Raw genomic sequence first — 17,089 nt, 5'->3', positions numbered from 1 at the left:
ACCTGGCTTTTCAATGAAAGTCGGGCTGCAGGAAAGGTGCCCATGGAATGGAAGGAAGGTAAGATAGTGCCATTGCATAAGGGTAGTAGCAGACTGGAAGTGTCTAATTATAGGCCAGTTTGTGTGTCATCATAGTTAGTAAGATCTTGTAGAAAGTAGTGAAGGACCATATACAGCATTGGGCAGATGAGGGTAATGTTATCTGTGAGAGTCAACATGGATTTGTGAATGTACACTATTGTTTTAGCAATATGCTAGCCTTTTATGATAAAGTTACAAGAGCATTAAATGAGGGAAAGGCATATACTGCAATTTTCTTAGATTTAACGAAGGCATTTGACAGGGTACCACATGATAAGCTGATATTTAAGTTGCAGCACATGGGTCTGGATTTTAGGTTGGTCAACTGGATTCAGGATTTACTGTCCGATAGGTATCAGAGAGTTGTGTATGGTGGGGCACTTTCAAGGAAGCAGAAGGTTACAAGTGGGGTCCCACAGGGCTCAGTATAGGACCTATATTATAAAAAAAAATCAGCTAACGCCTTTTTTTTTTTTTTTTTTTTTTATTCCCGTATACGGGAGTAGGCAAGGCCATTTAGCCCTATATAACTTTAGGAGACTGAGTGGGCAGTTCAATCTCCACTGGTACCCAATCAGAGACAGATGGCCCAATGCTATCACTAATTAAGTGGTACGCAGTGAAGAGAGACGGCTCAAATGTGCTGCCGTCTCGTGGTCCCTAACACAATATATATATATATATATACAGGGTGTTCGGGATAAATTTGACATATTTATAATTAATTATATTTTTCCGTAAGTTACATGTATTAACACACACTTCTCTTCATTTAAAAGTTTGGACCCTTCTTCATTCATATACAAGATGTCAGAAAGGATGGATAGCTGGAACCCACCTGAATCATGGAAGAGAATAACTTGTATCATGATGATTCGTGCCCGCCATCAAAATAAGGATATTACGACTGCTGCCCAATGCTCCCTGAATACAGTAAAAACAATCAGGCATGAACTAGAGACTTGCAATGGTGACTACGAGGATGTAGCAAGAAGAAAGATCCCTAGCAGACGATCTGATTGCGTTCGTACAGCAGAATTCCTCGCAAATCTGCAGGAACAGGTGTTGAAGAACCCTGGCATTGGAATTCGGGCTTTGTTCGTGGAGTTGCTAACTGTAGTCAAGCCCTGGATAACAAGGGTAGCCAATGGTAGGCCGTATGTATGGCAGCAGGATTCGGCCCCTTGCCACACCTCTGGGAAAAGTCAAAAATGGTTGTCTGAAAATTTCTACGACTTCACCAGTCCAAATGTTTGGCCTCCAAACTCCCCAGACCTTAACCCCATGGATTATTTTGTATGGGGTGCAGTTGAAAAAGACACCAATCGCACTTCCAGTAATACAAAAGCCCAGTTAATGGATAAAATTAAAACAGTTTTTGCGGCCCTTCCCAGGGAGACTGTAGCATCAGCTTGTTCGAGGTTCCGAAGCAGAATTGAAGCTGTGATCGATGCTAATGGTGGTTATTTTGAGTAAATCTTGTTGATAGTATTGTAATTAACTCTGCCTGTAATGTTTTTTGTCAATTCATTAAATTTAATATATACAGGGTGTTCGGGATAAATTTGACAGTTTCGTAAGGAAAGAAAAAGAAAATCTTCTTTGTATCTATTAAATTTAATGAATTGACAAAAAAACATTACAGGCAGAGTTAATTCATACGCTTCTTGCAGTATGGCATCATGGATATAGTACACAGCCTTATATTTCTGCACTCCAAAATGCAACATCTTCCACTTATTGTTATTAAAACTACAATCCCACTCCTTTGTCTAAGTCAAAAGTCTATTCAGATCTTCATGAAGGAAATTAACACCAGAATTATCTATAATTATCTATAATTCTTCCCAACTTTGCATCATCAGCAAACAACTGATGATCCCCTGTCAGTCCACATGATATATCTGTTTATAAATAAGTTAAAGAGCAGGGGCCCAAAAGAGAAACCTGGGACATGTCACTGGTTACCCACCTTTTCTGAGACACTGAGAAAATTAAAATTTGGGAATTCGACCTTCTTTCCAGGCCTTCTGAATTATGCAATGTAGCCACTGCAAAATTTGGTTTCTCTTGGTTCAACTACCTTCATACTTTAGCATTTCTGATCGAATATCATTTATTCTAGCTGCCTTTTCACATTTCAAGTTTTTTGATAGCCTTTTCTACCTCTTTCTTACAGTGCTCTTTCTTCCATTTCTAAGCTTCTTGAATAGCCTCCCTGCTGAACATTTTACCACCTTCCTGATATTTATTTTCTATATTCTTACCAAAGTTTTCCCATGCTTTTTGTTTAGCTACTTTTACACACAGCTTAGCTCTCATACATTTTTCTCTGTATTCTTTTAGGGCATCTGATGACTTATTTGTTAGGAGCTTTTGGTATCCTTTCTTCTTTTCCAGGGCTGCTTCTTTAACTTCTTGTGTCAACCATGGCCATACAACTTCACCACATACCTCCCTAGCTAAATCAATATCTTCTTCAGAGTTTGCCACTGAGACTCCAAGGTTTGGTTCTTGTTTTCAGACTGCTCCAATTTTTCTTCAGTAATGTTTGCATAGTTGAGTGTACAATTTACCTGTAAAAGCTGCTCAACTTTAATTCTTTTTAAAACTTTTAAAAATGTTATGGAAAAGGATGATAAGCCATTAGGAAGTCGTATCAGTAGTGTATTTAGAAAGAGGAGACAAGTGTTCGTTTATTTTTCTAAGGTGAAATTTATTTTAGGATGCTGGGCTGTTGACTTGTGCTAAAAATGTCTTTAATATGTCTGGACCATGTGGTAAAATAGCCAAACAATTTGTCAGGGATAATGAAGTTGTTTCTTCCATAAAATTCACTCAATATATCTCATCTATAAACTGTACACTATTCCAACTGCATAACCCTCTTATTGACTTATTCTCAATCATCTTCCTTCTTCTCAATTCCATGCAATAATATTGAGCCAGTAGACTCACAGTCTTTACCCACTACATATTTGAAGAGAACTTTAGCTGGCTTTTCTGATGTGACCTTAATATATGGAATTGGAATAGTTTTGTTGTGATCATGTGTGTTGGATGCAGGAGTAATGGGGGGGGGTGCATGTAGTATTTTACATTGTCTGTAGCAAAAAGATGTTGTGAATGTTTCTGAGCTCAGCTTTAAGGACTGTGTCATTTGAATAAATAGCCCATGTGGGAAGTACTTTGAGAATACTATACTGTTGGAATGGCTAGTTTTGCGATTACTTATGTAAGTACAAGGAGCGACTATTCCAGGTGTGCTAGGTATGTGGTGCTCATCCACCGATTAGCAATATCACTGATATCCGTAGGCTGTTCAATAAGTAATAAGACTATATTTATACAGAAAACAGATTACCTTTAATTGTCATCATTTACACGGTCTTTTTCGAAGTAACTACCGTGAGACACGATGCATTTGTCCCAACGTTGCGTCCACTTCTTAAACACATGTGAGAGTCCGTTTTTTGAGAGTTCTTTCAAAACCGCCTCTGCAGCTTTTACACATAATTTGTTGTTTTCGAAATGGTGGCCTCTTAGTGGTTTCTTGAGCTGAGAAAACAGCCAGAAATCGCACGGTGCGAGATCAGGACTGTATGGAGGGTGTGGTAGGATATCTGTGTTGTTCTTCTGCAAAACGTCCACTACACAACCAGCAATATGTGGCCTTGCATTATCGTGGTGCAATAAGAAGCCATTCTTCAGCAATGGACGCTTCCTTTTGACGTGCTTGATGATAATTGCTGCTGTGTTGATCATTGTCTCTGTGATGGACGTTGAAGGTCTTCCCTCACGTTCAAGATCTTCCACATTTTGCCTTCCTTCCTTAAACGTTTTATGCCAGCAAAAAACACTTGCCCTCGACATTGCTTCATCGTGGAAAGCTTCGTGTATCATGTTAAAAGTGTCCGATGCCCATTTTTGCAAACGCACACAAAATTTAATCGCATAACGCTGTTCCAAAGACGCTTCCATTTCGAAGACTGGTCACATCTCGTAGGTACGCCGATGAGCACTTGCATTTAGTCATGTGACACTCCTCTGGCACATCAGCCCGTATATGCCATCTATCGGCCTCTTTTGTTAATACATACAGCAACAGTTCTTTATTCCACAGAAATTAATATTGTGATGAGTAGTTTTGCCACAGTAAAATTAGTCTTATTACTTATCGAACAGCCCACGTATATTTCCATTATTCCCATTAAAGACTCCCCTAATTGTTTCCAGGCTTTACGTGATTCCGAAAAGTAAACACAATAGACTAATGCTTCATGAAGAGGACACTTTTCGATCTGTAAACATTGCATTACATTCGCATTAATAGCCCAGGTGTGCTTTCAAAATACATACATCTTTGAGCCCTTTGAAAAGATGTATCGATGGCACATTGGCTCAGATTGTTAGCATTGTAGTAGTTTTAAACTGCTCAGAAGGTGAGGGTGGGTGAGCTCTGAGACAATAGCACCTAGAGGCTGTGATTGGTTATTATGTCAACCAATCCAATTGAATATTGTCATTAGTCAGGAGTAACTGTGTTTTTTCCTTTCTTTAAGTGTTGTATGGTGATCAGCATTCCTTTTAGAAATTATGGACTTTACAACCCTGTTATAAATAACTCTTTTAATTTCCCGATATTTCGATCTTAATATTAAGATCATCATCTGGAGCATATACAAATATACAGGACAAGCTGAGTTACATTACATACAGTAAGCTAGAGAAACAATAATTTGATCAGGTTATTCTACTGGCATGACCTCTAGTGAAAATAAAAAAATGCGTTAACAAAAACATGGTATGAATGCAAATTTAAGGAAGCCTGTGAGATTATTATCAACCACCCCTATCTGAACAATAATGATGATCTAAAAATCCCAAACATATGGAAGGCGCATATTCGACCCATGGAACCTTCCTCTCTAAGAGTAACTATAAACAGGACTGTAGATAATCCAGGATCCTAAATCAAAAATAACAATTGTAATGCTCAGCATAGGACATCATTATTACTGAAAGAAAACTATCTATAAGAAAGAATATTTGTTCATGTTATCATAAATAGAAATTAGCTTGATGTAGTTTCTAAATAATAACTTGCCTGTAATAGAATAGAATAACCTGTGATCAAATCATTGTTTCTCTAGCTTACTGTACGTAATATAACTCAGCTAGTCCTGTATATTTGTATATGCTCCAGATGATGATCTTAATATGAGGATCGAAATGTCGGGAAATTAAAAGAGTTATTTATAAAGGTTGTAAAGTCCATAATTTCTAAAATGAGTTACCGTTTTTGTTTTCTGAATTTCATCTGTTTTGCATGCTTGAAGAGTGAAGTGATGTGGTAGGCAAGTTTTTATATATAATTTTCAATAAATTTATAACTTTTTTGCCCATATTTACAATGGTCAACAGTATTGTAGTCACAGGAGGTAAGCCTCATTCTCCTCTTCCAAATTTTACACCTTTGAGTAATTCAAATATACCAACCAAATATAGCATTCTCGTTCATTATTGTTTTCTAATATACGGTATCTTAAAACAAACACATTGTTCCCCCACTCCGCACAGATTTGATTACAATTAATTGATAATTAAAGTATTCAAAGCTGTCCTACAATTAATTGCATTAGACCAACTAAAATGAGTGCTGATGTGCTATACATTCTTAAAACTTTTATACATCGATAAAAGTGCACTCATATGTGATTGCATTTTTATCAATCTGACTTGAATTTTGTAGCGCCGGTTGCATAAGCCATGACAGCACACCCATCAGAAATGGGCATGCGATGCCACTGGTAAATACCTTCCTCTATGTGTGGATTTTCTGTAAATGGAAAAGATAATGTGCTATTAGTAAGTCTTATCGTTAGTGTATCTAGCAAGGAGAGAGAAGTGTTAGTTTCTTTTTCTATGGTAAAATACAGTGGGTGATCGGTTAATGAACAGTTTGGACTGTGAACAAATCGAACAACAAACACTTTCGTGAAAGATTTTTATGTTCGGACAACAAACACATGTTTGGATAACGAGCACCTCACAGAACAAACAAAGAAGTTACGCTGTATGTAAGATTTGTAGAAATGTATTTTACTGTCATCTATGAACGGTTTCTGGAATGAGACTTTGACAGTTGTATACATAACTTTTTGTGTGCTTTTCTGAACTTTTTATTTAAAAAAAAAACTGTTAATATTATGAGGCCTAAAAAGAGTGGAGTGTCAAGAACTGTGCTCACCGTAGAAACCAAACAAGAGATAATAGCCAAGGTAGAGTGGGCAGAAGAGAGTGGGAAGAAGATGTCTGATGTTGCTAGGCAGTATGGCTTGAACAGGTCTACAGTAGATACAATCTTAGCTAAGAAAGTTATAATCAAAAAGACTCAAGCAGCTAAAGGAAGAATGAAAATCACATCTGAAAAACAAAGATGTGCCATCCATGAAAAAATGGAGAGATTGACTTTAGTTTGGATAAAAGAAAGGGAAATTAAAAGAGATGTAACTAGTATGACTATCATTCAAGAGAAGGCCAGAGAAATTTTTGAAGAACTGAAGAAACAAACTCCACATTTGTTACATGAGGCGATAGAATTCAAGGCTGGCTACCACTGGATGGTTTATTATTATTATTACATCACACCTCCAAGGAGTCTAAAGACTCATCAAGGGAAGGCATCTACTCTACAACTCTTTATCTCACTACTCCACCAACCTTCATCATCTAACACCAACACCATCTATTGCCAACTACCACCATTAGTACTTTTAGAGACAATCACAAACATCCATGCCCATGGCGGGATTTGAACCCGCAGCCTTTTGGCTGGAGAGCGGATACACTAACCACTCAGCCAATCAGGCATTTGCAAAGTTTAGAAGGAGATCTGGCATTAAACATGTGGTAATGCACGGTGAGTCTGCTAGTGCAGATAAAGAAGAAGCTGAGATGTTTTGTCTCAGATTTCAAGAATTCATTAAAAAAGAAGGATATTGTCCACAACAAATTTTCAATTGTGATGAAACTGGTTTATTTTGGAAGTGCATGCCGAACCGTACCTACATCGTGAAAGATGAGAAAAATATTCCTGGGTATAAACCCATGAAAGACGAAAAACCCATGACCGATTGACGTTACTTAAACTGCTTCTTGTCTATCACTCTGAGAACCCTAGAGCATTCATCAAAAATTCCATAATTAAAAAAAGACTGCCAGTGATGTGGAGATCAAATGAAAGGGCAATGGGTCACTCAAGTGCTTTTCAAAGAATGGCTGTTTAGAGTTTGTGCCCCAAGCATCAAGGATTACCTTCAGACCAATGAATTGCCATTGAAAGCACTGTTGCTATTGGACAATGCACCAGGACACCTAAAAGACCTTGAAGATAATTTGCTGGAAGACTTTCCCTGGTTTACAGTTCAGTTTCTGCCTCCAAATACCACTTTGTTGATTCAGCCAATCAACTGATCAGGAGGTTATTGCAGGTTTCAAGAAATTGTACACTCGCGCGCTGTTTCGTCAGTGTTTTGAAGCATGCCAGTTCTCCTCAACGATGACATTAAAAACATTTTGGAAAGAAAAAATTGATATTCTTGAAGCTATCTGGCTCATTCAAAAGGCATGATCAGAAGTCACTCAACGACAGTTGAATTCTGCTTGGCAAAAGCTGTGTCCATCCTGCATTCAGGGAGATGCTGTCCCTGAATTATGGATGAAATTGTGACAACTGCTAGAGATCTGTAATTGGAGGTGAATGAAGATGACATTGAAGAGCTCATAATGGAAAATGAAAATGATCTGACGACAGAAGAACTCCAAGAAACTCAGTGAGATGTGTTTTCTTCTGAAAAAGAGGAAGACGAAAGAGGACAAATGCTGCCATCTGCTATTAAAGATCTTTTGAAGAAGTAGGAGGATGTCAGAACAATGGTCTTAGAATGGCACCCAAACCAGGTTGAGGTTAATAGGCTTGGGGATCTCTACAACGACAATGCTATTAATCACTTCCGAAAAATCCTGAAGAAGAGAGAAAAGGAATTGACATTGGACAGATTCGTTAATGCCCCACAAATGGAAAAAAAAACATGACTGATGAAAATGCAAGACTGTGTATGTATGTATTATTGTTACTATAAATAAATGTAGTAAGAAATTATATAATTTTTTATTTATTTTTTTGGGTCGCCAGAATGAATTAATCAAATTCCCATAAAAATCTATGGTAAATCGATGATCGGTTAACGAACAATTCGGGTAGCGAACATCATCTTTGAAATGATTATGTTCATTAACTGATCATCCTCTGTATATTTTAGGATGCTGAGCTGTTGGCATATGTAAAAATGCATTTATTATGTCTGGGCCATGAGGTAAAATAGCAAGCACATCATCAACATAGTGCAATCAGGCCATTGGTTTGAGTGTAACAGTGTTGAGTGCTGGTTTTCAAAATGTTCCATGTAGAAGTTGGCCAGTGGAGGGGGAGTGAGCCCATAGCACTTCCATCCAGTTGTTTATATATTTTTCCTTTTCATAAGAAGTAATCAGAATAAATGTTGAATTAGAATAATTCAGTTCTGTCAGAGGAGAAATGTGGCTTAATGAGGTAAAGGGTCTGTAATCTCAAGGCTAAATTGTTCATATTTGGTCTAATGTGTTAAAACTAAGGACTTTTATTGTTAAAAGACCATAAGATTTAATGATTACAAATACAAAGAGCCAACAAGTTTCACTAGCCACTGTCTAGCATTTTCAAGGTTGTACTGGTGTGAAAACAAATGCATCAAGTCACACGAAAACATACACTTGAGTAACTGCTAGGCCGTTACATTTGATAATTCATGTTTGATGGCATGCATGCATTCGAATGCTTCAGTCAGAATCCAGTACATGTTGTGTAGTTTTTTGCATATTGGAGTTCTGTTGAACTGAGAGGATTGATGCGATATTTCCATATGTCTTTAAGAATAGAACCTTGATTTCTATTTAAATTATTGCCTGTGCGTAGCACCACTGCTGCTTCTTTGAAAGTTCTGTGTCTGTAGTCATTCTCGATGTAAGGCATAGAACTGTTTTTCCAATCTATAGTGTGATTTGATGTTGAGAAATGATGAGCTAAACCAGATGTGATGATTCTATTGTGATTATCATCCCCCACATGTTCCTTCTGTCTTATTTCAAAACTTCTGGAGGTCTCTCCAATGTAAGAAAGGCCACATGTGCATGGAATTTTGTATACTCCAGGAAATTTGAAGAAAGGTACCTCATCTTTGGGTGATCTTAAGACTTGTCTGATCATGGTAGTTGGTTTAAAAACTACTCTGATGTTATGAGCTTTTAACATGCTAGGCCGTTACATTTGAATTATCAAATGCAACAGCCTAGCAGTTACTGAAGTGTATGTTTTCATGTAACTTGATGCATTTGTTTTCACACCAGTACAGCCTTGAAAATGCTAGACAGTGGCTAGTGAAACTTGTTGGCTCTTTGTATTTGTAATCATTAAATCTTATGGTCTTGATTTTATATGGATATTATTATATTTTGATGGATATTAAATCTTGAGATTAAGAACAATAAAAGTTCTTAATCTCAAGGCTGACGGCGATGTCAGAATCTGTCAAGGTTAATTTTTTTTTATTAAAGTTTTAAAGTGCAGTGAATTTTTTTTATTTTTTTTTATATAAAAGTGGTAGAGTTGCCTATGACGGGGGAAAATGATTTGGATAAATATTTGGCCAGTTTGTAGGTGGGGTCTGTACACTGTCATCTATAAGATGAAGAAGATTTTTAGGCTTATGAATTTTAGTGACCCCCATATATCCAGGGTGTTTTGAAATGAAAAGGTTTAAGTTCTTTTGGTAATCTCTTTGGGGCCAAGAGGTAACTTTTTAATGGAATTATTGCATAGGAGAATGGGAGATGTGAGAATGAAAGGTCATCTCTGGAAACTGTGCAGAGTTTGTAAAGAAGTGAAAAGGAGATTTTTTCACTTGGCAGGTAGTGAATGAGTGGAATGCATTGCCAGAGCAATGCATTCCACTCACTGGATTGCCTGTCGGAGAATTCAATGGTGAATTCAATGTTGGAGAATTCAATGGTGAATTCTCCGACATTGCAAATGTATTCAGTGTGTTCTATGAATGTTCAACCTCCTGTGATGTCTTCAGACACCATGGATGCTTGTATGCTTCATAATCCTTGTAGCACTCCACTCAAAATATTTGGAGTAACTTTCAGAAGAATTAAATTAATGATATGTATAACTTACATAAAAATAAATAAATAAAGTTTAGTTTTTGTTATTATGTGTATGTACTGAGACTGAGACTTTATATCAAAATGAGTCGCAGGACTAATTTTGATATAAAGGTCAAGATCAGTGTTGAGTAAGTAATTTTTCTTCAAACATTAACTGTTTCCCAAATTTATTACAATGAATGCTCATTAGGTGGCACTAAGTCTTGATATAAAAATGGTTAGTTAAATAATTATAAATTTTGATATAAAGGTCAAGATCAGTGTTGAGTAAGTAATTTTTCTTCAAACATTAACTGTTTCCCAAATTTTATTACAATGAATGCTCATTAGGTGGCACTAAGTCTTGATATAAAAATGGTTAGTTAAATAATTATAAAGAATATAAAGAAATTCTACTTGTATTAATTAATTTATGCATTTTGATGTATTTTTACAACAGACAACAAGATAAATCTCGGAAAACAGATGGCTCTCCCATTGCTCTTTTCAACCTATTTATTCAGCGCGTTCGCGATCAGCTACATGTAGTATTAGCAATGAGTCCTATTGGAGATTCATTCAGGAACAGACTTCGCAAATTTCCATCTCTTGTTAACTGTTGTACAATTGATTGGTTTCAGGTAATGGTTATTTTAATTTCATATGTTTTATATGCATGTGAAATCAGTGGAGTAAATATAAATTGTCCCCATTTTCAATGAGCCCTCAAAAACACTTCAGCTTAACTGTTAATTTTTTTCCCCATAGATTTTCACCTAATCCCTTCTACATTTTTGAAATTTCATGATGTAGTAACATATATTGACATATTTCTTAAATTAAATTTACATTCAGAGATTCACAGATATTACTCTTCTTTTAAGAACGGTATTATGAAATTTTTTTTTTAAATTTTAGATGTATGAAAAAGATACGTTATAAATACATATTAAAAATATAGAATAATTGATTAGTATTCTTTTTCTTCTACTTATTATTACATAGACATCTTTGTTGAGTCTAAAGACTCATCACAGGAGGCCCACTTGATATTTAGCAAAAGTCTTATTTTTATTATTATTTGGTAATCTCCATGGAGTCAACAGATTCATCATGGGAGGCCTACTCAACCAGCAACATGTCTATCATAATGAGCTTTGAAGTTATTTACACTACATGCACTCACTCACAACACACTCAGGCAATGCATTCCACTCACTAACAACTCTCCACGTAAAAAACCTACTCTTCACACTCTTCTTCCTCACATCTTCATACAACTTCCAGGGATGGTCTCTCGTTCTTCCCATCTTAACATCCACTCTTTATAATTTTTCTTTATTAATCTGATAGAATTAATTAACTTGAAGCTCTAACATATCTCCTCTTTTTCTCCTATCCACCAACCTCTTTAATCCACATTTTCTCATTTCTCGCTCTTCATAGCCAGCACTCCAGAGTCCTGCTATCACTTTGGTTATTCATTTTTGGACCACTCTAGTGATTTTGCATCATAATAAAAACTACGTGACCAAACTTGTGTGTGCGATAGGTCATATGTGTCTCACCAATGCCTTATTTATATAGAGTCACCACCACCACCACTTGCTTATCCTTGCATGTCAGTGTACTTTTTATCACAGCAGCTATACCATGTGCAGTCTTTGCAACATGTGGAATGTGCCCTTGGAACTTCAGTCCACTGTCTACCATCACTTCATGATCTCCACTTCCTGAAGTGCAGCTTCACCAATACAGTAAATAAAGTTATATCTCTGCATCCCCAAGTGTAACACTTTGCATTTATTAACATTAAAAATGTAATCCCCACTTATTTGTCCAAGCAAAAAATCTATTCAAATCTCCTTGTAGAGCACTACTCCTGATAATTCTACCTAACTTTGCATCATTGGTAGACATTTTAAGATTCCCAGTCAATCCACATGAAATATCATTAACAGACAAGTTAAATATAGTTAATTATTATTATTATTATTATTAAACAAGACCTCATGGAGTCAAAGACTCATCTAGGAGGTCCTTTTATCTCACACACATCTCATCATACCGGGTCTTAAACACATTCAAACTCCTTGCAGACACCACACTCTCAGGCAAGGCATTCCAATCATTCACAACTCTGCACGAAAAAAACCTGCCTCTCACTCCCCTACTCACACCCTCTTTATACAGTTTCCAGGGATGACCTCTGGTTCTCCCCTGATCTCCCACTATTCGCTGTAGAACTTCTCCACCATTGATCCTATAGCAACCCCTTACCAACTTGTAGGTCTCTATCATATCTCCCCTCTTCCTTCTCTCCACTAGTCTCTGCAAATTACATCTTTTCAATCTTTCCTCATACTCGACATTCCAGAGGTCAGAAACTACCTTAGTCAGTCGCCTTTGGACCCTTTCCAACATCTCCTCATCCTTCTGAAAACCAGGTGACCAAATCTGGGCACAATAGTCCATGTGTGGCCTAATCAAAGCCTTATACAATGGAACAAGAATCTCCCTACTTCTACACGTCAGTGTCCTCCTCATCATTCCCAGAAGTCTTCGTGTTGTCTTCACAATTTTGGCGATGTGACCCCTAAATTTTAGATCTTTATCCACTATCACTCCCAGATCTCTTATTTCCTCTACTTCCAACAATATATTCTTACCAAGCATAAATTCTGCATCCCATCTTTGTTTTCCAAATTTTAAAACCTTACATTTTGCAACATTGAACTCACACCCCCATTTGCTTGCCCAATCACTCAATTTATTCAAGTCTTCTTGCAAGGCCACAACATCTTCACTACTCTTTATGGTTCTTCCCAACTTTGCATCATCTGCAAACAACTGAATATCTCCATCCAAATCTTCGCCAATATCATTAATATACAAGTTAAATAGTAATGGCCCTAAAACAGATCCCTGAGGCACTCCACTAGTGACTTTCCTTTTCCTGGATATTGCACCCCCATACACAACTTGTTGATACCTATCAGATAGCCAGTCTCCAATCCAATGCACTAATCTAATATCCAACCCCATCTGCTCTAGTTTGACTGTCAACTTATCATGAGGCACTCTATCAAAAGCTTTTGCGAAATCCAAGTATATTACTGTGTATCCTTCTCCTCTGTCCAAGGAAGCAGTCACTTTATTGTAATAAGTAAGTAGATTACTAAAACACGACTTCCCTTTAGCAAATCCATGCTGTCCATCAAAGATTATACCATTGTTGTCAACCCAACTCTGGATTCTAGCTCTCACAAGCTTCTCCAACAACTTAACCACAACACCCGACACACAGATAGGCCTATAGTTTGATGCTTGAGTTCGATCACCTCCTTTATGAAGTGGCACAATCTTGCCCTCCTTCCACTCTTTAGGGACTTGACCAAGTGCAAGACTCGTATTAAAAAAATATGTCAAGGCAGGTGTCAACTCTCTGGCACATTCCTTCAGAATACGTGGTGATATATTATCAAGTCCCACAGCCTTATTTACATCTAGTTTACTCAACTCCCCAAACACCTCTTGCTCACTTACAGTCAGTCTCTCCTCCCCATCATCAACTGCTCTTAATCTCTCCATGAAGTCACATTCACAAGATTGAAAGATCTTTATGAACTGCTCATTAAGTATCTCCACCACACATTCTGCAACAGCTGTCTTTATACCATTTCCTCCAATCAATGTCATCCTTCCATAATCATTCTTTCTTTTGCTGGCTACATATCGAAAGAACTCCCTAGGATTCTTTTTAGCTTCATTAGCTAACTGCTGTTCATACCTCTCTTTAGCTACTCTCACCAACCAAGTCACTCTCCTTGCCTGGTCTTTGTAGAACTCATGAAATTGGTTACTTCCACTTCTCTTATGCTGCCTCCACAATGCCCTTTTTCTCTGTATTGCATGCTTAATCTCTTTATTCATCCATCTCACACCTAACTTATTTAACCTTCTCACCCGTGGTATACATTTAGACATTGCATCCACTAAATATTTTTTGAAAATCCCCCAAGCTGCATTGATCTCTTTTCCAGCTAACTCCTCATTCCATGCTACACCTGCAAGCTGTCTCCTGAGCTCTTCATAATCACCCCCCTTGTAGTTCCACATATACCCTTTTTTCACAGGGGTCCTTGCACTGCTGGCAACCACCCAAGTAATCACCTCATGGTCACTTTCACCAATTGGTGGATGATTTGATACCTCATTGATAATTACATCCTCCGATGAGATGACCAAATCCAAGACCCTTAATCCTCTTGTGCCCTCTGTTACATACTGTCTGAGGTAGTTATCCCTCAAAAACTCAAGAAACTCATTTTCTTTACTTCCAGTTGCTATCTCTTCATTCCAGTCTATATTGCCATAATTAAAATCACCCATAATGATCACCCTTTTCTTATTTGCTTGGCTTATTTGACTATACATTTCACTATCACCACCATCCACATTACTAGGTCTATAACAACATCCCACCAAGTATTTGATTCTATTCACCTCTATCTCACACCATACTGCCTCAAAACCACTGGCCCCATTTCCCCCTTGCATCTCTACCTTGTATGGACATAACTCTTTCTCTATCATCAATAGCACTCCCCCTCCCTTTTTACCCCTTCTATCCTCACGAAACACATCATACCTTTCCATCTCTATTCCTGTCAGGATGTCATCCTCATCTAACCATGTCTCACTTATTCCGACAATCTCTGGGTGCACAGACGCAATTAGTGCAACCATTTCATCTGCCTTGTTTCTTATACTTCTAGCATTGGTATACAAACACAACAACTCATTTCTGGATCTACAGCTAGTTCCACTGATACCACTCACTCGATGTGATCTCTCCATGCTGGACTGGGGCCATTTCCCTTTCTGCTTCTTCATTTTAGAACCCTTTGCAATTCCATCTGTTTCCTTTTGATCCCTGATCATCCCATTACTTTCCTGCCTACACATTCTCTCACCTCCTCTTGGAGCATCCACCTTTCTCACGCTGTGTATCCCTGTCCACCCTGAGCCTCCCCGTTTCCCTGCTCCTCTTGCACACCCATTCTCTCATTATCTATACTCATACCACTCACTTCCACATTCATTTCCACTCCTTCAATCTCTCCTGTCTTACTCTCCTGCTCTTCCACATCACTCCCCTCTTGATCTGATTCATTCTCTCTATTCACTTCTCTACCTTCCAGCAGCAGTCTCTCCAAGCGACTCACACCATAACCACTCAAATGCAGTCCATCGCTCCCATACAGCTCACTTCGTCCCTCAAACTCATTCCACACATTAACAAACTGTACTCCCATCTCCTCACACATTTCAGCCAGAATATCATTCATAATCCTTGCTCTCCGCCTCATTTCACCACAATCATACCTAGGCAACACACTGACCACCCTTCCTGTCACACTATTCTCCTTTATCTTTCCAAGCAGTCTCCTGACATTCATTTTGACATGCTCTTTGTTCTCTCTCAAATCATTTGTTCCAATTAATACAATTAACTCTTTTGCTCGTTCCCGCCTCATGTTCAATGCCTCAATCACTCTACTCATTTTACCGCCTGGAAAACATACCTTGTGCATTTTATCCTCTAGCACACCTTTAATAATGGAGTCGCCATACAACGCCACTCGCTCATCTTTTGTTAACTCTTTCATGCCATCATGATTTATTTTAATAGTTTTGACCTGCATTCTCTTAATTTCATTCCGCATCCATTTCATTTCTTGCTTCATCCAATCCAATTCACCTTCTGAACCTCGCGACACATTCACTCTATCATTAAATCTTTCTAACTTTCTAACTCTCGACCCTCTCTTCTCACTTTCCCTCTCATTCATCCTTCTTTGTTTCCGTACTTTCGGTCCAACATACGTCCAACTTTCACTGTCATTCTTCTCACTTTCACTCTCACATATCTTTCTTTGTTTCCGTACTTTCGGACTAACATGCATCCAACTTTCGCTATCATTCTTTTCACTTTTACTGTCATTCATCTTTCTTTGGTTTAGTACTTTCGTTCCAACATGCGTCCAACTTTCGCCATCAGTCATTCTTTTTTCGCTATCATTCATTCTTTCGATTTTTTTTACTTGCGGTTTCTGCACCACGCCATTTCTACTTTCATTCGTTCTCTCAATTTCGTTTCTTTCCGCCTCACTTTCGTCCCTTTTAACATCCGTTACGGTTGTCAAATCGCTCTTTTTCTTTTTTCCTGATTTTTTAACATTTTTTCGCCTGTCTTTCTCGCCATTCTCTTTCAAACGTGCACTCACGACACAATCGGTACTAGCACTTTCTGTCATCAACTTCATATTCGCATTCATCAATTCCTCGTTCAGGTCACATTTCGCACACACCCTTCTTCCATCCGCACTAAACATCCACAAATCATTTATGTAATCGAAGGAATACATATAACAGACCTCACACTTAACGAACCTACTGAAATCCAAATTAAAATCATGGAATGACAATGCAGCCGCCATTTTTTTTTCTCTGCAGGTTACTAGGTCTAATATTAACGTTTTCGTATTTAGTTTAAGCAAGAAAAAAAAAAACCACACTAATACTATCGGTAGCGTACAACGTTTACAGCCGCTCTTACTTAAACAATTACGCATATATACTTAATTATTCCTAGTAAAACTTATCTGAATCAGGAGCTCTTCAAAGCACGTTCGTAGCGCCTGACCCACTAGCGCCAGCATATACATCATATGCACATTAACAGTCAGTTCTTTTA

The 17,089-nt window shown here is 37.7% G+C and overlaps 1 protein-coding gene across 1 annotated transcript in view; it reads left to right on the top strand.

Moving 5' to 3' along the window:
• The window catches only part of Dhc36C (Dynein heavy chain at 36C), a 1,350,914-nt gene that overhangs the window by 643,092 nt on the left and 690,733 nt on the right, over window positions 1–17,089 (top strand). The window contains 1 exon segment of the mRNA XM_090395101.1: window positions 10,790–10,970. Within this exon segment, the coding sequence (XP_090251227.1) occupies window positions 10,790–10,970 (181 nt within the window).

The sequence above is a fragment of the Typopeltis vanoorti genome, chromosome 7 (assembly GCF_054136105.1).
Source record: "Typopeltis vanoorti isolate ZY-2024b chromosome 7, IOZ_Tvanoo_1.0, whole genome shotgun sequence".
Lineage (NCBI taxonomy): Eukaryota > Metazoa > Arthropoda > Arachnida > Uropygi > Thelyphonidae > Typopeltis > Typopeltis vanoorti.
Note: the sequence above shows the minus strand (reverse complement) of the source record. Positions and strands in the feature narration are given on the sequence as shown.